This window comes from Rhinichthys klamathensis, unplaced genomic scaffold, assembly GCF_029890125.1.
Source record: "Rhinichthys klamathensis goyatoka isolate OS25496 unplaced genomic scaffold, OSU_Roscu_1.1 h1tg000222l_1, whole genome shotgun sequence".
Taxonomy (NCBI): Eukaryota; Metazoa; Chordata; class Actinopteri; order Cypriniformes; family Leuciscidae; genus Rhinichthys; species Rhinichthys klamathensis.
In genome coordinates this window covers 294,279-316,947 of record NW_026606746.1, presented here as the reverse complement: position 1 = coordinate 316,947, position 22,669 = coordinate 294,279, and the positions used below count along the sequence as shown (strand labels likewise).

General features: G+C 35.1%; 1 protein-coding gene across 8 annotated transcripts in view; it reads left to right on the top strand.

Moving 5' to 3' along the window:
• Positions 1-22,669, top strand: part of dmd (dystrophin) — a 108,296-nt gene that overhangs the window by 41,354 nt on the left and 44,273 nt on the right. For 7 of the 8 annotated variants that reach the window (XR_008808321.1, XM_056264551.1, XM_056264547.1 and 4 more), the window contains 29 exons: positions 248-382; positions 2,216-2,368; positions 2,477-2,638; positions 2,786-2,896; positions 3,040-3,213; positions 3,467-3,622; positions 4,024-4,194; positions 4,601-4,780; positions 5,621-5,743; positions 6,324-6,494; positions 6,693-6,809; positions 7,350-7,484; positions 8,393-8,545; positions 8,773-8,943; positions 9,547-9,657; positions 10,310-10,455; positions 11,232-11,355; positions 12,011-12,186; positions 12,350-12,497; positions 12,659-12,790; positions 14,221-14,370; positions 15,430-15,510; positions 15,701-15,782; positions 15,915-16,081; positions 16,641-16,758; positions 17,127-17,338; positions 17,478-17,632; positions 18,947-19,136; positions 21,167-21,339. Coding sequence is in view for 7 of the 8 variants with exons in the window: in XM_056264551.1 (XP_056120526.1) it covers positions 248-382; positions 2,216-2,368; positions 2,477-2,638; positions 2,786-2,896; positions 3,040-3,213; positions 3,467-3,622; positions 4,024-4,194; positions 4,601-4,780; positions 5,621-5,743; positions 6,324-6,494; positions 6,693-6,809; positions 7,350-7,484; positions 8,393-8,545; positions 8,773-8,943; positions 9,547-9,657; positions 10,310-10,455; positions 11,232-11,355; positions 12,011-12,186; positions 12,350-12,497; positions 12,659-12,790; positions 14,221-14,370; positions 15,430-15,510; positions 15,701-15,782; positions 15,915-16,081; positions 16,641-16,758; positions 17,127-17,338; positions 17,478-17,632; positions 18,947-19,136; positions 21,167-21,339 (4,277 nt within the window). In the remaining variant the exon portion in view is untranslated. Of the gene's footprint in view, positions 1-247; positions 383-2,215; positions 2,369-2,476; positions 2,639-2,785; positions 2,897-3,039; positions 3,214-3,466; positions 3,623-4,023; positions 4,195-4,600; positions 4,781-5,620; positions 5,744-6,323; positions 6,495-6,692; positions 6,810-7,349; positions 7,485-8,392; positions 8,546-8,772; positions 8,944-9,546; positions 9,658-10,309; positions 10,456-11,231; positions 11,356-12,010; positions 12,187-12,349; positions 12,498-12,658; positions 12,791-14,220; positions 14,371-15,429; positions 15,511-15,700; positions 15,783-15,914; positions 16,082-16,640; positions 16,759-17,126; positions 17,339-17,477; positions 17,633-18,946; positions 19,137-19,996; positions 20,249-21,166; positions 21,340-22,669 lie in introns of those variants that run through there. The other variant, XM_056264549.1, reaches the window with a different exon arrangement.

Below are 22,669 nucleotides of genomic sequence, written 5' to 3'. Positions count from 1 at the left end.
AGCTTGATATTGTGTCAGTGATGGGGTTGCGCTCTGGAGCCAGATAGTGTCTAGTTCATTGGCATTTATTCATTTGGCTGATGCTTTCATCCAAAGCAACTTAAAGTCCTTTGTAGGGTTTACATTTTATCTCTCTGTGTGTGTGTGTGTGGTTCTTCTAACATTTGATCAAATTCTCAGGACACTGGCCCAATGTGATATGTTTGATTAACCACACGCATCTCTCCATTTCTGTTGGCTGTTGTAGGAGGTGTGGGCATGCTGGTGTGAGTTGCTATCTTATTTGGAGTTGGAGAATGCCTGGATGGACCTACTGGAGAAGAAAATTGATGAAACAGAAAGCCTTCAAGGAGGTGTAGAGGAATTAGAAGAAGCTTTGACTGTGAGTGCTTTAAATCTTTGAGATGAACTTCAGAATTCAAATGAGACTGTTTACTAAAACAAGAAGCATTTTGAAAGCCAGTTTACTATATTAATAGAATATAGTTTTTGATCTGGTCCTCACATGAGGATATCATGTGGCTTCAGAAACTTGGGCATGAATCATATTTTATGAATCCTTTTTATTGCTTGATGGCCTGTGGTCACTGTGAACCGTTGTTGTTAAAAGAACTGCAGAAATAAATTTCCTTTTGTGTCACACTGGAAAATAAGAGCATATAGGTTTAGAATGACATGAAGGTGAGTAAATGATGACTCTATTTTCATTTTGGGTTAGAGTTTGACTTGGAAAGGTCACTCTGTCCCAGAGGATTGTTTCGAGGTTGTTCTTTTTTATTGCAGGAGACTGACTTAAATGCCATTTTCATTGGAGTTTCGACTTTGTCTCCAGACATTTCTCAGATCATTATTGAGATCTCTTCTAGAGATTCTAGTGCAGGGTTTCCCAAATGGGGGTTTGTGAGTTGATGAAAAGCTAATAATTAATTGACTGGAAAATTGAAATAAATAAATGGGACTGTACAATTCATTAAAATAAAACTGAAATCACTATATAGATTTAAATATAGATAGTTTTCATATGAGATGAAATGTCAAACCGCAGTTCAAATTGCAATCACAATAGCTTATATGACAAAATGAACACTTGAATTTAAAAAAGATTAAAATAAATAAATGTGACTGGACAATTAATCGAAATAAAACTGAAATCACTATATAGGTTATATATAGTTTTACATATAGATATATAGTTTTCATATGAGATGAAATGTCAAATCGCAGTTCAAATTGCAATCGCAATATATGACAAAATAAACACAATATACACTTCTTGGGGCAAGATGTTCAGCCCTATATATAAATAATTGTACAAATATATCCTTCTTGGTTTGTAAAGAGACTGCAGGGGGTTTGTGAGTTGATGAAAAGCTAATAATGAATTAAATCAAATGGAAAATTTAAATAAAAAAGAGGGGCCACACAAATAATAAAAATAAAGCTGAAATTATGATATAGTTTATATGTAGTTTTAGATAAATATATATACATATAGAGTTTTCATATGAGATTAAATGTCACATCGCAGTTCAAGTTTCATTCACATAATATGACAAAATAAACACATTAAACGTTTTTGGCCAAGTTGTGCAGCCCTGTATATAAATAATTTAGAAATAAAAACAATAAAAATAAAACACTTAAAAAAAATTATGAAATATTTTATCTCTTACTTGAATGTCATGACCATTAACATACATCAGAGAACCCGTGAACAGGCAAATGTTTGTTAAATTGTTAAAATATTAACCTAAATTCTCAGGGGTTACTAAATATAGGGGGAGACTAAATATTTTACATCTAAGGGTTTGGCTAACAAAAAAGTTTGGGAACCCCTGCTCTAGACATGCAAGATTACCAAGGGGTCTTTTACTCAGGAGACTGAAAAACAAAATTTAGAAATAGGAGACTTTAGCAAAACATTTAGTGTAGCAGACAGCAGACACTTCTACATAAAGCTTCTTGAAAAATGAGGAATGCTACTAGAACACTCCATTTGCTGCCTAGGAGAATATTTGAGATATTAAATAGATCTCATTCGTGATTTTTTTTTTTTGTTCTTTTCTACGAGCTAATACATGCATTAATGATGATAAAATAGTCATACCAAAAATTGAATTTTGCATCATCACCATGGAAAGCATCTTTTATTGAGTTTTATGTTGAAAACGACATCTAAATCATTGGTATTAAAGTGGTTTCTCATTCCCTCCAGTCCTTAGACACAATGATTAGAGAGCATCCTGAATATAACCGCAACCAGATCCGTGAATTAGCCCAGACCCTAATGGATGGCAGAGTCCTCGATGAGCTCTTACACAAAAAAGTGGAGGACTACAACACACGCTGGGATGAACTAATGCAAAGGGTAGGAACTTAAAATGATTCAGTTGTATTGCTGCAGCTGAAAACTTAAGTATATTCATTGGATTTTCTCACACTTTGATTCACTTCCGCTTTCTGATGTCAACAACAGGCTTTACAAAGACGACAGCAGCTGGAGAAGAGCCTGCAGTGGGCCCAGGAGAACGACAAAACCCTACGCCTTATTCAGGACTCTCTGAACACCACAGACCGACATTTGACTGCTTACATAGCAGATGGCATAGATGCTGCACAGATTCCTCAGGAGGCACAGGTATTCATAATGTCTCACATATGGGACAAATAAACATTATTCATTTACTTATTTATCATCCATCTATCTATCCATCTGTCCATCCATCCATCCATCATGTAGTAAAAAGGACTTCAGTGATCAAAATATTATTATCTTATTTAACAGAAAATTCAGACTGAGTTGAATGGTCATGAGATGACTCTTGATGACATGAAGAAAAAGGCTATTGAGGTTGACGCATCAGAGAAAGTGATTGGAGAAATTGATGCAACATATGTAAGAGTCACAGATCATATTATTTCAAAGTAGCTGAATTTTTGTCACTTTGCTGGATCCTTCCTTCATAAATGCATTCATCAAATAATAAGTAATCAAATACCCATTAACAAACGGCAGTTTTTTTGTGTGTGTCTGTTCAGGATAAACTATTTCAAGTGAAAGGCAAGTTCCGGCTTTTCCAAAAGCCAGCCAACTTTGATCAGCGGTTGAGGGAATGTGAGCGAGTGCTAGAGGAGGTGAAAGTGAAGCTGGGAGTGCTGAGTATTCGGAGTGTGGAGCAGGAGGTTGTACAGTCACAGTTGGAGCAGTGCATGGTGGGTAATGTAGGGTGCTTGGTGTTTTAATAGCTTTTATCCCTATTTCTTTATGAATACATCAATTGTTTTACTTTTTACATCAATTGTTTTAACAGATTAACTGATTATTTTATGCTGTATGAAATGTATTTTGTTCATTTATCTATTTAATAGCAGTTTTTGTTTAGTCATAAGTTGCAGTTTAGTTTTTGTCGTGCTGCACTATATATATATGGGGAGTTTTAACACATTTTCTATTTCCCCCATTTAGAAGCTCTATAAGAATCTGAGTGAAGTAAAATCGGAGGTGGAGACGGTGATAAAGACGGGAAGACAGATTGTGCAGAAGCAGCAGACAGAGCAACCCAAGGAGTTAGACGACAGGCTGACGGCTCTCAAACTTGCATACAATGTTTTGGGTTCGCAGGTAAGGAATGCTAAATGTAACACATCTACAGTACCAATTTGAACACCTATGGATTGTGTGTTGTTTGTATTTTCCATTTTAGAATAATAGTAATGTCATCAAAACCATTACACAAATTAAAGTATGGGAAATGTACAAATAATTGAAAAGTATCTTTTGTTGATTAAACTGTTTGGGGTCAGTAAGATTTGTTTTTTAAAGACTAGAAAACTAGCTTTAAAATAGTATTGATAGAGTTTCCATTTATGCTGAACACTTGGCTGATTTCCCTTCAAAAAAACGCTACAAGTCATCCATTTAGAAAAAAATATTTACATAGTGGATTGAAATGTCTTCCATCAAACTTTTGACCATTTCAGTTGTCAATGATTGGTCAGATCGTCTCATTTGTCTGTGTGCAGGTAACAGAAGGAAAGCAGGAACTGGAGAAGATTTTAAAGTTATTAAGGAAGTTTAGGAAGGAGGTCAACAGTCTGACAGAATGGCTGGCAACTACTGATGAGGAACTGACGCGCCGGTCTTCGGTGGAAGGGATGCCAAGCGATTTGGATGCAGAGTTGGCTTGGGCCAAGGTGAATGAATACACAACATTGTTTACATCTAAAAGAGTTCACTACTCATTAAAGGAATAGTTCATCCAAAAAATGACAGTTCTGTTGTCATTTACTCCCCTCCATGTGTTTCCTAAACCATTATACTTTCTTTTCTTAGTGGAACACAAAATGTTTTGAAATATGTTTATGTTGCAGTCCATACAATGAAAGCATACAGTAAATACATTGTATTTGTCATTTTTGAGTGAACTATTCCTTTTAACATGGTGAAAAATGTTTAACCAAACCTAAATTGTTAGTTTATTAGCAATGCTGCTTTGTTTTCAAGAAGGTGTGTGTTTTAAAAAGAAAATAGACATTTTACTCCACATTTGAAATGGAAAAACGCAAAACAACCAATTAAAACATCATCTTTACCACCCAGGCGACGCAGGAAGACACTGAGCGTCATAAGCCACAGCTGAAACTAGTGAGGGAGTTGGCACAAACCCTGAAGGGTTTACTTCGTAGCCAGGAGAACCTGATTGATGACAAGGTCAGTCTGCTCAACTGCAACTGGATCGCGGTGACGTCACGGAGCGAGCAGTGGCTAAACCTCCTGCTGGTGAGCAACCGTTCATAGCAACCATCTGACCCTGTTCTGAGTCATTTCATTCAAGGCAAAATATTTCTTGTGCTAAATATGCCCTGCAAGGCTAAATTCATTTCCTTTCAATTTCACATCTCCATATTGTTCCGTTAAATCCAGACGGCGATTTCTGGAGGCGGCAATAATGTTATGAAACTGTTAAGCACATTTATCTCCTGCTCTTCTTTATTACCTTCTCCACTACTTGCTTTCCCCCATCATTTATCTCATCTTTTATGTCTTTGACTACATTTTCTTCTCGTTCTACTTTGTAAATAACTCTATAAATATCTGAGGGACAATACATCAACAGATGAGGCTTGGCCTCGAAGGTATAATGAAACGATTAAAGAAATAGTTCACCTAAAAATGAAAATTCTCTCATTGTTTTCTAACCTACATGTCATTCTAAGCCTGTATGACTTACTTTCTTCCATGTAACACAAAAGGAGAAAGTCTGTGGATTTTGCTCTTTTCCATGCAGTTGAAGAGAGACTGACGTTTTTCAAGCTATACTCTAAGTCTTATGAAGACATGGATAGTTTTTCTGAGAAACGAGGATGCAAAAGCATCATAAAAGTGCTCCATGCACTGTATTTCACTATAGTTATTACTGAGAAATGTCCAGGGACAGAAAGAAAGTCATATAGGTTTGGAACAACACAACAGTGAGTATACAATGACAGAATGTTCATTTTTGGGTGAACTATTCCTTTCTAATTCAATATAAAATTTCACAAACCTGTTCCTGAATATATTTGCTTGTGCTTTCCACTGAAGCCAAATGTAATCGCCAACTTTTTATCTGTAATTCAGGATTATCAGAGTCAAATGAAAACACTTGAGCAGAACATTTCTCAGATCAACACCTGGATGGATCGTGCTGAAGAAACGCTGGACGAGATGGACAGCCAGGGCTGCATTGAGCACGTCATTAAGGTCTTCAGTAGCACATGACAGACACTCCCAATGAGCTGTTGCAATTTACAACCAACTGTTCTCCATTATTGAGGACTAGAGATTGTTTTATGCAGCCATCCTTTTGCATCAAATTAAATCAACAGTTATCCATCTTTCTATGGTAGCAATGTTTTGATGGCTCATTAATTGGAAGCAATTTGCAACAAATAAAACTCTAGATTTGGCCATTTGGGAGAACAAAACAAACAGACACATAAAAAATATAGTATTTTAATTTTATAAAATTGATCATTTCTGTTGTCCTCTATAAAGTAAATATAATTATCTTTTATGTCATACTACCAAAATATTTATATCTTTACTTTCGGTTTTTGTGCTTTTTAAAGTTTTAGAAAGTTTACTTGTACATGTGAATTATAACTTCAATGACACCAAAAACAAAGACAATTTATTGAACAGAAAAATGTAAGGCAGGCCTTGATTTAAAAAAAAATATATATATATTTTCAACACTTGGAATTGATTGAATATATAGTATATGTATTCAAAATGTAGCACACATAATCGATGTGTTGTTATTTTGGGGGTTTTATTTCAGGGTTTGCGGATAGAGCTGGAGGAGATGAAGGGGAAGGTTGAAGCGGTGCAGGTTCTGGCGGAGGACCTTATAAAGAACACAGGGGAACACTGTAAAGCTCAGGTGAAACCGAAGCTAGAACAGCTCAACCAGCGCTTTGACATCGTCGCAAAGAGGATTTTAATGGGACAGGTAGTCTTATGAAAAGCTGTATGTCTGATATTTGTATACCTATAGAACACATAAAAATAGGGCCATGGTGGATTTTAATCTGATTTCTCTCCCTTTGTTGATCCTAAAATCATCAGTGACATTGTCTTATTAAACCACTTAGAAAATAGTTTTTTTTTTTTTTTTTTTTTTTATATTGTTAATCTTTTTTTTTTCCAGGCCTCCTCTCAAGAGTTAGACGAGTACCACAGACAGGCTAATATATGGCTCCAGGTGCTGGACGAGGAGATTAAATTAGGTGAAAGTCTAAAAGAGGACGATTTCTTGGAGGATGCGGTAAGAAAATACTCTCAGCTGTTTCTTTGGCTAAAATTAATTTCTGTCACTGGAACCGCACGGGCAACGAAAGGCTGAAACAGCCTCCGAGCTTTCGCGTAAAGATCTCAAGAAAGATAATGAGTTTCAGGGAGTGGATCTGGTTCATGAGTAACAAATGCTGGCACAGTACATCATTGCATTACTTGTCTGCAAATTGTCAGATAGATAGATAGATAGATAGATAGATAGATAGATAGATAGATAGAGATAGATAGATAGATAGATAGATAGATAGATAGATAGATAGATAGATAGATAGATAGATAGATAGATAGATAGAGATAGATAGATATAGATAGATATAGATAGATAGATAGATAGATATAGATAGATAGATAGATAGATATAGATAGATAGATAGATATAGATAGATAGATAGATAGATAGATAGATAGATAGATAGATAGATAGATAGATAGATAGATAGATAGATAGATAGATAGATAGATAGATTTTTGACATTTAATTTTATATATATCTGTGCTTGTTCTTTCACAGGGCATAGATGAGGATGCGCTAAATGAAGTTTTCTTAAAAGGAGAAAGTCTCCTCAAGAGAACCCCTTCTGGGGACAAAAAAGAGGCCGTCCGTGAGAAACACAACCTTCTTCATGACAAATATGACACTCTAAAGGTAATTATTGAGCGTGTTTACATGTCAAGTACACATTTTATTCGGAAATAAGGCCATTAGAATGCATTTACAAGCTCTTGACATTAGACTCATAGCATTTCATTGAATTTAAATGTTTGTTCTTTAAGTACAAACCAAGGACAACTGCATCAAATATAATATAACTGGCCATACTACCGGTATGTAATTTTGCAGTAATGCAAAAGCTCTTAATGTCTGGTTGATTATACATGACAAAAAATTATTTATTGTTTTTCAGTAAAGCTTTATTAAAACAAGACAAATTTACTTAAAAGTTAAATAAATGTATTATATAATTTTATTTTACCCATTTAAAAACAAATCTTGTTTTAAGCAAAAATCTAACACAGTTTTGTGAGTTTTATGCTTAAACCAATTTGACTGGCTTATTTTAGATATATATTCTTTGACAAGTGCATTTTGGATTCTATGTGATTTTATATAGGATTGAAGATGTGTTCCTGGATCAGTCCTGAAACATACCATCCATCACCCAATAAGATTTTAGGCTTAGGTATTTGAAATATTTCCAAAATGAAGTACTGCACAAGTGAATTCTTGTAAAAATTAATAAAATAGTTGGTATTAAAGATAATTGAATGGTCAGTGTAAGATTGAACTCCTGTATTATGATTCAAGCCAGAGACCAGGTCAAAACTGGAATAAGAATGAGGTCACACTCTTAGTAGGTGTGACACATGGTCAAAACTTAAGGTTAAAAAATTGGCTAGTTTCTAGGGTAGTTACAATCAACCTATGGAGGGTTTGGGCTAAGGTTGGTGTGTAAAACTTTGGTAAATCATGTTTTGCTTTGTGGCAATCATGTGGACATACTGTATAATTTGACGTATATAATAAGTCTTAATATGTTCATTCTGCGTTCATAGAATCTGAGAGCCCTGAGAAAGAAGAAGGCCCTTGCTCTTGCCCCGCAGTGGTATCAGTTCTGTAAGAAAACCGATGACATGATGCAGTGGCTGGACAAAATTGAGAAGACCCTTGCAGAGCTTCCAGATCCCCCAGAGGAGACGAGAGTGAAAGTGAGAGCCAACGTTTCTTTACTGTAAACACTATGGGTCTTTAATTAATATTTATATTCTTTATTAAAAATTATTATATTCTCTTATATGCTGCTTCAAAGTAGCCTTTTCAAAGTTCTCCTCACCAGGGATGTTTTAAACAATATAGAGGTCCCTTTCCTTCCATCTTAACAAGTTTAAGAATATTTTAGGACTGTACACTAAAAGAATTGGATGTTTTCCATCAGGCAGTTGGTTCTGAGATTGAACATCAACGTCCAAAGTTGGAGGACTTGCGTGGACTGGGCCGAGTGCTTTCAGAGGGCGGAGCTGGCAAGCTAGTGGAGCCCCGCCTCCTCCCGGTCAATAAACGCTGGGCAGGGCTGGACGTTAAATTCAATCAAGTGCGCCACAAAAGTGTAAGTCTGCTCTTAGTGGTTAAAAAAGTCAATAGTAGGAAAAAGAAAGTAAATCTTAAAAATGCATATTTTAAATATTGAAATATTGGGGAAAATTGCCTGTGGTAAAATCACTGTAATGTGTCCTAAAGGGACATAAAGGAAAAAAAATAGAGATGGGAGGAAAAATTATTTGTCAATGCTTTTGCGTTCTTTCGCAAATGCTTTTCGTTCCCCTGAGAAACTTTGCGTTTGCTCTCAAAATGTTTTGCGTTCCCACAAGAAACTTTGCGTTTGCTCAAAAAAGAACAAAGCTTTGTGAGCGAACACAAAGTTTTCGGGGGAACGCAAAAGTTTTGCGAGGGAACGCAAAGGTTGTACGAGCAAACGCAAAGTTTCTCTAATTAATGCAAAACTTTTGTGAGCAAACGCAAAACTTTTGCAAGCAAATGCAAAAGCATTGAAATATATCATCTCATATTTTTTCCGTTAAAGTTTTTTTTTTTTTTTTTCTTAAACATAAATTTTTCTTATTGCTCTTCATTGCACAATAACCTGTTTTTTCATCAGAGTAACATAGTCGAATTGAACGAGACGCATTGTTCTCCATCCTTGTATGTGCAGGAGCTGCAGTTTTTGCTGCAGTGTATCGCTGACAACGAGGCTCTGCTGAACTCTCCTGAGCGCTGGTCTGCAGCATTCATCAACGTTTCTCAACAAGAAAAGTGCCTTAAGGTTATATCATAAACCGTCTCATTTCTTTGAATGATTTTTATTAGCCAATGCATTTTTGTGTCCATGAGCTGATTCAGTCTATTATTGATTTACTCATTATCTGTACATGAACAATTTGTTTTAGCCACACCACTGAAACAGCAGTAAAAATAGTCAAGTCAAGTCACCTTCATTTATATAGCGCTTTTAATACAGATTGTTTCAAAGCAGCTTTACAGTGATTATATGAAATTAATGGAACAGAGATTGTTGTGGCTTTACAGCAGCTCTAGAAAAAAGGTATTGTCCAGCTATACAGCTATATATTGTCCACCGCTCAACAACAGTGTTTGGTGGCTCGAGAACGCAAACTTTGAAATTCCAATTCCTAGGTTCCAAGGTGCAAGTTTTAAAAAATTTCAAAACGTTATCATCTCTGTGTAAACTTAAAAAAACGTGAATCTGTGAAAACTGTGACGGCGTCCACATGCATATTACGTGTTTAGTCTACAGGTATGCACGTTTGAATATATATGTGTGCGCATAGTCTTTCTTTACAAAGTGACATATTAGTTGTCTGGCCTACATAATACAGATTTTTTAGTACAGAAATAATGAATAATTAATACAGAAATAATGTAAATGCTTTAATCTTTTGTGTCGTGTGATTCAGGAGGTTAAAGTGAATCTGGACAAACTGGAGAGTCCAGTGACAGAGGCTTTGGGCAGGGGAGCCTCTCTTCCTGAGGAGAGTTTACTGGTCCAACTGCTTCGAGCCAACTGGGAAAACCTTAAAAAGCTCTATCATGACAGACTCACGTAAGGATGAATGACATCACGCTGTTGTAATTTGCCAATAGCAAAATAGTGTGTGTTATTCAGTCGGTAAATTGTTCAGAAAAGTTTGTCTTTGTATAAACTTGAAGGATTTTCTAAGGTTATTCTACATCTTTCTAAATGCACTACCATATTACTTGTATATATATTACAGAAACATGAATGTAATACTGTATGTGCATGCATAAGCATATATTTTCTTTTATTCTTTTATTTTTATATTTTGTGTTTTTATTTTAGCAATTTGTATGTGCTTTTGTCATTTCATTTCTATTTAGCTTTAGCTAAATTTAGCTTTATTTTTTTTTGTAATTTTAGTACTTGCAGAGTACTTAACTTATTTTAGCTTATTTTTTACTTATTTTATTTCAGTTAGTTGAAAAGATCTATATTAACATTTTTGTTTGTTTTTAATCAAATATTTATATTTTATTTCAGCTTCATTTAAATTAACGAAAACATTTTTTTATTATTTTCATTAAAAAAATAACAGATTAAGTATAGAACGCTACCTACTGGTCATAAGTAGAGGAGTCATGCTAAATAAGCTGTCAAATAGTCCATATTAAGTAAAGAAACCACAAAAGTGAGATTGTTTTTATGTGCTTTATTAAGCTAAACAATATGTGGACATTAACTTTTTACTCTAATAAATGTTGCTGTTTAAATCAGAATATTGATTTTTATTGTCAGAACATACTCTATCTTTACTTTCTGACTCACTATGTCTTTTTTTGTGTACTTGTGCTGCTGTCCAGACGCCTTGAAAAATCGAAGAAATTCAGCGAAGAGCTCAAAGCGCTTGACGATTGGCTCACATATGCTGAGAGGACGATTATGAAGTATGAACAAGACCACATTAATAATAGAGACCACCTCAAGGTAAACATAAATTTTATAATTTAATTATGATAATATATACAAATTAACAAATTACATTTGTATATATATTAAAGAACTAGTTCATCAAAAGATTTGCTGATTATTACTCACCCCATGGCCATCCAATATGTAAATTACTTTCTTTCCTCACCCGAAGAGAAATTAAGGTTTTGGAGGAAAACTTTCCAGGACTTTTCTCCATCGAATGCAAGTGAATGGTGCCCAATGTAGACCATTTTTGACAGTACAAAATCCATATTTAGGCAGCTTCAAAAAACTCCACACGAATAATCTTCTCTTGTGAAACAATCGGTCATTTTCAAAAAAAAAAAAAAAAAAAAACTTTTTAACCACAAATGCTCGCCTTGGTTCGGCTCTGCAAAGTGCGTTCACGAGACATGCATGTTGGGAAAGGTCTACGTTGGGCACCATTCACTTGCATTAGATGGAGAAAAAAGCCTGGAATCTTTGGCTGAGGAAATTCATATACATCTTGGATGGCCTTGGGGGGAGTTTTATTTTTGGGTGAACTATTGAGCAGAAAGTATTACCAGATTTTTAGGCAATACAGTAAGTATGTTACATTAATGTTAGATTAGTTATCATGTTAGATTAGCTTTCAGACCATCTACACTAAGACTTTCTACTTTCCCAGGAGCTCCAGGGAGAGTTTGAGAAACAGGAAGCAGCAGTGAAGGGGCTCAATGCTCTTGGGACAGATCTGACTCCACAGTGCAGTAAGGACGACAGGGACCACATTAAACAGCAGCTCGCCTCTATCAACTCCCGCTGGGCCAAAGTGTCCAACCAGCTTGCTGAAATCAAGAGACGGTTAGTAAAAATTCAGGACATATTAATGCAGGCAGCCTGTGAGAGAGCTGCGCACGTTTGAATATCTTAGCATAATTCAATTTGGGCAGCAAACACCTACATAATTGCCCTCTTTTGTCCTTATTTTGAAGGAATGCATTAATATGGCTGCTGTGTGTTTTAGGTCTGCCGGGGCAAAAATTGTTCTTGCCGAGTTAAATGAAGACATGGGGGAGTTTCAGTCCTGGCTGGATGCTGCAGATGCTGTAGCTTCACTTCCTGTAGAAGCAGGTCACAAGGAGCAGCTCAGTGCAACATTAGAAAAAGTGAAGGTAAAAATCAGTTGCTTAAAAAGATGCAATTAGCTCACACATGGGGGGAAAACATAGCTTTTAGCTCCATTTTAAAATTAAAATTCTCCCATGAGGCAAATCACCAAAAATGAGTCACAAAGAGAAGCAGATGATTAATATGTGTGTGTGAAAATCTTCAGGCCCGGGTGGTGGAACTGCCGAGCAGAAAGCAAACTCTTCATCAGATCAACAGCAAGGGCTCATCTCTCCCAGCTGATAAAGTCAAACCATTGGAGAAACATTTGAAGGTTATTAACATGCAATGGGCCAAGGTAATTCAAATAATTTATTTCCTTCTCTAATATTGATCTTACTGGGAAATTAAATTCAATGATTTTTATGACCTTAGCATGATTATTGCAAGCATAATTTCTGTTAACAGCCTAATGAGGACATTATCATTGAGTCAGATCATAGTCAGATCCATGTAATCGTAGATGTTTTCAAAAAATAGCTAGAATAATAGCATACTTATAATACACTAAGGTGAGTCTCTTACCCCATAACATGTATAGTATAGTATATATATATATATATATATATATATATATATGAAATTATGTATATATACTCTGATGAGCTAAAACATTTTGACCAGTCAAACTGCACTTGTTTACTCATACTCCATTAAAATGCTCCGATACCAACAACCGATACCACGTGGCATGTACAGTACAGTGCTTGTGACAGAAACACCGACAACAGAGCAAACAGAGCAGAATTGATATATCAGAGAAGGATGTCTATGAAATAAACAGTTGAGAAATAAAATGCATGTGTAACAGTATATTGGATCCGTGCATTCGGTCTTAAAGGGACAGCAGCTTAATAAACCTGCTGCTGTGTTTTTGATGTTAATTAACAACAACGGACAAAGAAATCACTCACTGATCTTGACAGAATAATTTTAATTAAAGTTACAAAAGTCATTCAGTTTAATTAGTACAGTGAAAACTATGCAGTGTTACACATTTGATTATTTAATTTATATTCTGTACCAGAAAACTGCTGTTAGAACTACATGGAAACTTGTGATATTTCACTGGTATCTAAGCAATGAACCACTGACCCAACCAAACCAGGCCAGTAGAAAAAAAAAATCCCTAGCACTGAGCCCTGCTGAAGCAGCTCTAAATATGCGTTGTGCTATTAAATGAAAGATAAAATATGATTAATAACAATAGAATGAACACTGAAAGACAATATATTTTAACAGGCATAATTAAGCATAAAAATAACTGAAATATATATATATATATATATATATATATATATTTGCTAAACAAATTAAATCAACAAATATGAATCATATTCTTTTGGTTTCTGTACCTAATATATTTAAAAATTACAAATGCAGTGAAAATACCGGTATCAGTATCAGCGAGTACCAAAAATGAAAGTATCTGTATTTTTTATTTATTATATAAAGATATAATGAGATTTTGTTTTGTTTTTGCATTATGGTAATGAGAATTGGGGTCCTTAACTGTCAGGATAGCAATGCAAAAAAAAAGGGTAAACTCCTAAAAAAATATATGGTATTTATGAAAAATTATATTTCTTATTTTATTTATTCTGTTCTAATATTCTTTTTTTTTATATCCCAATATCTCTTTTGATTTTTTGGTAAAACATGACCTGAACATTTTTGTCTAGGTTTTGTAAGTGATTTATTGAAAAGAACTCTTTCTCTCCTTCAAAGGTGTCCACTGATCTTCCTGAGAAGCAGCGACAAATCGAGGATCTCCTGAGGGATTTGTCTTTGTACCAGGGACAGCTCTCCAAGCTCTCAATTTGGGCTTCCACTACTAAGAATCAGCTTGAGCAGTCCCCTACTGCAGTAGACCCAAAGGTAATCTCACAGATGTGAGCAAGCACATATGTAGAACATACTGACCACAGTCTTGCTGTTTCAGAATATTGTTGTCTGTCTTATTTCAACTTTATGCTGTAATAGCGATGGGTGGTGTAGTGGTAAAAGTTCAGAGCTGGCAACCATCATGTTGCTGATTTGACCCCTACTAGAAGCAAGAATGTTGGTCGGTCATTCATTCAGTTCAAAGATTAAGGAAACTTTGTTCTTTTTAAAAGTCTGATGTGACCTTTTAATGACCCAAGTCTTTGGTCTGATTTAGCACAGTCTCTTAAATTTGTACAAAGAGTCTTTCAGATGACAAAGCTAACCTTTCCTAGCATCCCAGCATCTGCTTCATAGTTTTAACTGCTCCCATCAAGGCAAAGGTTTCGCTCCCCTAGACATGGAACTAATAGGTTCAGGAAATCATTTGTTCTTTCAGTTACTGAACTTGTGAAAAAATCGGTACATATGTTCTTATGTGATTTTGAATTGTGTGTGGCTGGTTCGCTCTCATTCTGTTGTACTCAACTGATTATTTATTGATTATTTGCACACTGCTGCATGTTGTCACTTTATATTGTTCTCAAAACCCATTCTTTGTTTCTTGTTAATGGTGCTTGTCAAGGCAAGTATAACTATTACTATAGCTCCTTTTCAGGGTTAAGGGCATTTCAAAACCATATTTCACCCCAAAATCAAAAGAAAGAATATAAAGGATGAATATAAATAACAAAGAAGAATATACTGTATTATAGTGCTAAGAAAACAATGACTATAACCACTGAGAATAATGAAAAGCTTAAAATTAAAATGTCTAGATGCTTTACTTACAATTTAGTGGTAAATGTGGCTGTCATGGTCATTGGACATTTTACTGTGCAAAAATAAAAAGGTTTAATTTCTTTATTCAAATTTTTTTTTTTTTTTTTGATGTTGGTGTGAAATGTGCCCTGAACATTAAAAAAAAGAAAAGAAAAGATATACCTAGAGATAGATCACTCCTTTATTGAGGGTTTGTTGTGAATTTCTTTTTCTTATTTTAATGTTGTGTAGATTGAGGATGATGTAAAGGAAAAGAAACCAGCAGTGGAAGCCATTTTGGCAAAGGAGAGACCTCCATGTCAACCAGAAAAGGTGTGTAATCGACCACAGTATCTTTATGATCTCAGAAACACTATGACTATGATATTAGATTACTCTGCACACTTCCCAGTGGTATCTACCATAACTGTACTATAATGAAATATTACAGACTATATCAGTCTACCAGCTTCAAGGCATGCAACTTTATTTAATATAATTTTCCTGGATTGATGTATTCCAGGGGCAGTTTGATGGCCTCAGTGCAGATTGGACATCCATTCAAGTTCTCCTTAAAGAGTGGCGAAACAAATGTCAGCTCGCAGGTGTGATATCCTGTAATGCATGATGATTGAAGCTACAATAATATGCAATTAAAATTGATGAACATCTCATGTTAGTCATGATGTGATGTTAGACATCTGAAAGTCTAAACAAAAGATCATTTTACTTTACAGTCGTAACATTGACTGGTAGTGCAGCAGGAGATGCAGCCCTTGATAAATTCAATAAATCCTGGACGGAGCTTGATGATTGGCTCACTCTTTTGGATCACATGGTTCAGACTCAGAGAGTAATGGTAGGAGATCTTGACGAGATCAACGACATGACGGTGAAACTCAAGGTCAGTTTATGTCGTCATCTTGCAGCTCTTAATCCATGTCCGCAGAAAAATACTTGCTGTCCTGCTGTGGATATATTGTATACTTTTGTAACATTTTTATCTTTCCCTAAAGTCTACATAAAATGTTAGTTAGCATCGACTGTACAGTATATGTTGATGACCTCTTTTATGATTGCCTAGCCTCTTTACATTTGAAATGAACAGCAGAACTTTATCATTTTTAGTTATTCGTTCACGGAAAATACTGTTAAATTGATTTTTGATTGTTTAATTAATGTAATGATCAGAGGGAAGGTGATGGTATTAAGCTATTTTATAAAAATATATCGAATTGTATGTAATTGTATATTTGTATATATTAATATTGTTCAATTAAATAAATGTATTAAATAATTTAATGAAATTAAATTGTAACAAATTAATAATATTATGAGTGGATATAATAAGATATTACGTGGACTAACATGAAAAAAAAAAAAAATACAATATGACTGACATGAGACCAGAAGATGCCACACAACCCTGTAGTAAAGACTTCTGTGTTGTGACTATCTAACAGTCAACACTGCAAGACATGGAGCAAAGATGCCCACAGCTGAACAAACAAATCACTGCGGCGCAGAACCTGAAGAACAAAACCAATAACCCTGAGACACGGGCAACCATTACAGAGCGCAGTAAGTCAGATTTGCCTTGTCCTCCATATCCATATCCTCTTTCAGTGATGCACTTTATTTGTGGTGATATGGGGGTGTCAACATTGTAGCAGTTTGGTCTCTGAAAAAAATGTAGAAATTAAACAATGACTGGTGCCAAGGATTGTGTCTTACCGGGCATCTCAAGGTCATATCATTATAAGACAGCACTACTGAACACCAACTACAGTATGCTGTAAGGCAAACGTGCATATAAAACTGTATTTGGTTAACAGAATCAACCAATCAATAGATTATCGCTTGATTGATTTGATTTATTATGTCCATTATATGAACTAAGATTGTTTAAGCCAGAAATTTTCCTTAGAAATGTTCTCTTTTATTTCAAGTTGAAAAATTACAGGCACATTGGGAGGATTCCCACACCAAGCTGATGGACCGGGTCCTTCAGCTGCAGAACATGTATAAGGACTCCAGTGATTGGTTGGAGGCTAGAAAAAGGGTGGAGCCCCTCATTAAGAAAGCCAATGAAAAACTAGAAAGCGGGAAGAAAATTTCGCACAGTGTTGATGATTTAAAAGGCCAAAATGCAGATGTCAAGGTAATGTAAAACAAACACAATATCTATGACTAAGAAGCTGAAATAAACTGATTCAGTGTGCCTGTATTCCTTGAAAAATCTTTAGATGAATGCATGTGATTTGATTAACACAAATAAACGCTATATTATTTTATTGCAGCAACTTTCTAAGGACATACAGCAGTGGCAAGCTCACGTAAATGTCACCAATGAACTGGCAAACAAACTATTGACCCTGTATGCAGATGACGACACAAGCAAAGTTAAACAAATGACTGAGAGCATGAATCTGGCTTGGGCCAACATCAATAAGCGGTGAGCTTCTGTTTGAATCTTTAATTTTTCAGTATCACCAACCAGTGGAGTGGCATATAATAATGTTTTCATAGAAAGGAAGTATTTATGGCGTGATGATGATAATGCACTGCTGACACAGTAAGGGTACATAAGAGGTTATTTCAAATGCTTTTTACGGTTCGATTGCTTTCAGGAGAATCCTGCGACTTGATATTTGAAGCATTTAACAATCCAATAATAACATTTATTTAATATTGAAGTATATTAACCTTAAGTGTCACCGGCCCACCGGTGGGCCCAAATCCATTACATTTTTAAAACAGTAATATCCTATACTAAACCTAAACTAATCTTGACAAACTATATATCATTTGAAAGCTTACAATCTCTAGTTTCCATATTTGGTGATTGATTTTCAAAATGAATTACAGAGGAGCCATAATTTATCAATTTGCAACAAGAATATTTTCATACTCCTAAGGCGTGTTTAGACCTTTATTTTAAAATAGTGATGAACATGAAAAATCATGAAAGAAGGGTAGAAACCTCAGTTTGTTTTCATGCCAAGAGTTCAAAAGATAGCATCCATTCAATTATTTTAGAAAAAAAGGTCTGAATTTTTTTTAAATATAAAGAAAAAAATTATAGATTCACCATTTGTGATGTGGCAGGAAGCTATAACTTGTTTCATTTTGTGTTTCTTAGAGGTTGAATTCATATCAAAATCTGCCAAACTTCTCATATTACTTCTGAATAGGATGTCTACTTCATAAATTGTATGAAAATTGTGGAAATAATGGTTCATATCACTCAGAACACATTTGGAAATGGAGGCGCCCTTATATGGGCAGTAATGGAGTCTGGTTGTCATCTAGTGAAAAAGTTTGGAACTGCGCCCAAACAAAATCTTACTGAAAGCTAATTTTTTGAGATATCAACCTAAAATTTGAAACACAACTTTTTCAGATTTTTTACTTTGATTTTTTTGCAGTTTTAGAGTCGCCCAGGTTTTGAAAATATATATTTTCTATAAAATATGAATAATAATTTTTTTTACATTGTACATTTTCATAAACTCAAACTTCTATAACTTTTTTTCTGTTTCACTTTCTTAATTTATTTCACTTCTACAAAAATCTGCCAAATGTCTTCTTTAAAACGAGACCAATCTTACGTCTATATTCCAAAGCATTCTTGAATTACAACCATTTAAGTTTGAAATGTGCATTTTCATGTATATTCAAAAAAAAGGGGGGTGACACTTAAAGGGTTTTAAGGTACTAATTTAACAACTTTATTTCTGTATAACAATGAAGTCATTACCCTTTTCAGTGTAGGGGACAAGGAGGCAGATCTGGAAGCTGGACTACGGCAATTGCAGCATTTCTACTTGGACCTGGAAAAATTCCTTAATTGGCTCACTGAGGCAGAAACCACAGCCAATGTCTTACAAGATGCCACATTTAAGGAGGGACTCCTGGAAAACCCTGCCACAGTGCGGCATTTATTCGGGCAATGGCAGGTATATGAGCAGTATGCATACTGTACGTAACATCAGTTTCCCCTCCTCTTTTAAAACATGTAGTCACTCCGCTCCAGTCCGGGTTTTCCCTCTTCTCCTAGCCACACTCACTGTTGTGTTATTGTGTTAAGTTACCAATCTGAAGTTCTTCACAAACATCTGTGCACAATATATATATATTTTTTTTAAAGTAAGTACTATTTACTTGTTCACTTTTATAAAACATTCTACGCTGACATTTTTTTTGTGTAGAAACTATTTTAATTCGAAAATTGCTAGTAAATTTCACAAAAAATTACACAGAAATAGCAAGTAACAGAATTAACTGTGAAATTTTGAAGTAGAAAGACTAAATAGTAGTTTTATTTATTTATTTACAACTTCAAAAACAAAATTTCAGTTTATAATGTCATCCACCTGCAACTTTCCTGCATTAAAAATACAGATTTTATTTTGAGATATAAATATGGCACTCCTCCTTACCGGTACATTTAAACAGTTCTACAGAGTAGTGTTTGATGCGGTTTTATTTTTCAGGGGTTTTAGGACATAAACATTATAATGAGATTACATTATCTCATAATGGGGGAGGGGGGGGGGGGGGGGGAGTGAAACTCCGTTCTTATTATTAGCCCTTTGGAGTTAAAGTGATATTTATCAGGAAGGCTGATGAAACTGACGGGTCCATTGTCCAGGTCGCCCGCTGCTCACTGGTATGGGAGATATGTGCGTTTGGCAACGGTGCAGAGACGCAGTTAAATATGAAGAGGCAGACAAAGACGTGGGCTATAAAGAGAAGCCTCTGTTCTCCCAGAAAACCATCTCTGACCCAGTCCTCGCTCGCAGTGCCCACTCTCGCCTCAAACAACAGGGCCAGTGTGCCTCCGCCACTGGCATTCTGCAGCTCGTTTCACGTCGCATGTAGACACATGGTCGCAGAATACATTTCCTCGCTCTCATCCTCGCGATGTCCCTTTCTCCCTGCTTTTTGCCTCGCGTCAGACACGTCCACATGGTTGGGAATTAAAGGATTGTCTCTGTCAACAGTTTTCGATTCATTTGATGTCGCTCATTCACTGGATATGTTGCACAGGAAGACATATCATGTCAAGGTTTGATCTTCACTGTCAGCTTCACAGTTGCTTCGTGACTTTGGATTTGTTTGGCTTGCATCCTGACTTTGAATGAAATTAGTTTATGCCTTCTCAAACTATGGGAACAAGCACTTCAAATTTTGTCGGAAGACAATATGAAAATGTTTGGCTTGTAAACAGTATTGTTAGTATCTATTCTAAACTAATGCAAAAGCATATTTTTATTAATAGTTGGGTTTATTTGAATATATCATTACAGTTATAGTGATTTGTGAAATCATGAATTTTGAAATATTGCTATAAAATATAAATGCTTAAATATAAAAATATAATGTAAAATGTAGTATACATTATTTATTATTTAACATTTAAACTCCAAATTAATGTAGAAACAACATAAAGACAATTGCCTATGTTTTAAATATTTGTTTATTGGCATCTTTTTTTTTTTTTTTTTGAAAGAAGGCCAGTATGATGATACCAATACTGCTACTGATGTATCTATGAAATAGATATTTTTCTCAGTTTTCGAATTAACTATATGCATTCAGCTATCAATTTTAACATTTATTAGGCTTTAGAAAATATAACAACTTTTAATTTAAATGCCACATTTACCTGTTCAAGTTATTGTTTTCGTTGTTTTTGACCTATGTAACCTTGTAAACAGTGCTTTAAGATTTTCAGGTATTGAAAACTAAATATTTTTAATATGTGATTAATTTTTTCAGCTTAACACCTGTTAACGTTAATTTTGACAGCAATTTATTATATTATATATTATATTATGCAAGTGTACCTGTTTAAAATAAACTGAGAAAAACATGTTCCAAAAGTATGTCATGTCACCATGTAACAAGTATCCGGGGAAGTATAACTCTTTCTTGATCTGTAATCACATAGTGAACTTACTTGGATCTCTTTTAATCCTTGTAGGATCTCCAAGCAGAGATTGATGCGCACGGGGAGATGTACCATTCATTAGATGAAAACGGACAGCGTATTGTGTCATCCCTGGAGGGGACGGACAATGCTGTGGTGCTACAAAAGCGGCTTGATGACATGGGGCAGCGGTGGCATGAGTTGTGTAACAAAGTTATGAGTATAAGGTAAGACCAATTAATCATCTATATTTAACCTGGGGAAAATTCAAGCAGAGCAGAAATGGGCTTTGAAAAAATAATGCGATCATATACAAGCCCCAGGCCTGTGTAAAGCTATATGCAAATCACTGCAATTATTTGACTTTATATTTAAAGTATAAGCCTGCTAGAACATTACTCAAACTTAGATAGATGGATAGATAAATAGATGGATAGATCGATATCTAAACCCTATCTATCTATCTATCTATCTGTCTGTCTGTCCGTTTGTTCGTCTATCTGTCTGTCTATCTATCTGTCTGTCTGTCTGCCTGTCCGTCCGTTGGTTCGTCTGTCCGTCTGTCTGTCTGTCTGTCTGTCTGTCTGTCTGTCTATCTCTGTCCTTTCATCCATCTATCTGTCTGTCCGTCTATATATCTGTCTGTCTATCTTTCTATCTATCTATCCATCTGTCTATCTTTCTATCTATCTATTCGTCTATCTCTGTCCGTTTATCTATCTATCTGTCTGTCTATCTATCTATCCGTTTATCTCTGTCTTTCTATCCATCTATCTATCCGTCTATCTCTGTCCGTTCATCTATCTATCTGTCTGTCTGTCTATCTATCTATCTCTGTCCGTTCATCTATCTATCTGTCTGTCTGTCTGTCTATCTATCTATCTATCTATCTATCTATCTATCTATCTATCTATCTATCTATCTATCTATCTATCTATCTATCTATCTATCTATCCGTCTATCTCTGTCCGTTCATCTATCTATCTATCTATCTATCTATCTATCTATCTATCTATCTATCTATCTATCTATCTATCTATCTATCTATCTATCTATCTATCTATCTATCCGTCTATCTATCTGTCTGTATGTCTATCTATCTATCTGTCTGTCTCTGTCCGTCTATCTATCCATCCATCCGTCTGTCTGTCTGTCTTTATATATGTCTGTCTATCTGGCTGTCTATCTATCTGTCTCTGTCCGTCTATCTAGTATTCATCCATCCGTCTGTCTGTCTGTCTTTATATATGTCTGTCTCTGTCCGTCCATCTTAACTATCCGTCTGTCTATCTATTTATCCATTTATCAATCTATCTATGAACACCTTACCACATAGCAACACCCTGGCAACTACCTAGAAACAGGTTCACGTCTTTTGCACCACTCATATTTTCAGAAAATATAAAATATTGCACCACTCATATTTTCAGAAAATGTAAAAAATAATACTTTCACATAATGTCTTAATTCATACAGCCACATTTCCCTTGGTACGGGAAAAAGCTGGTAAAAGCTTTTTTTAATGTTCATGCATATTCAAATACAAGATGTGAAGAT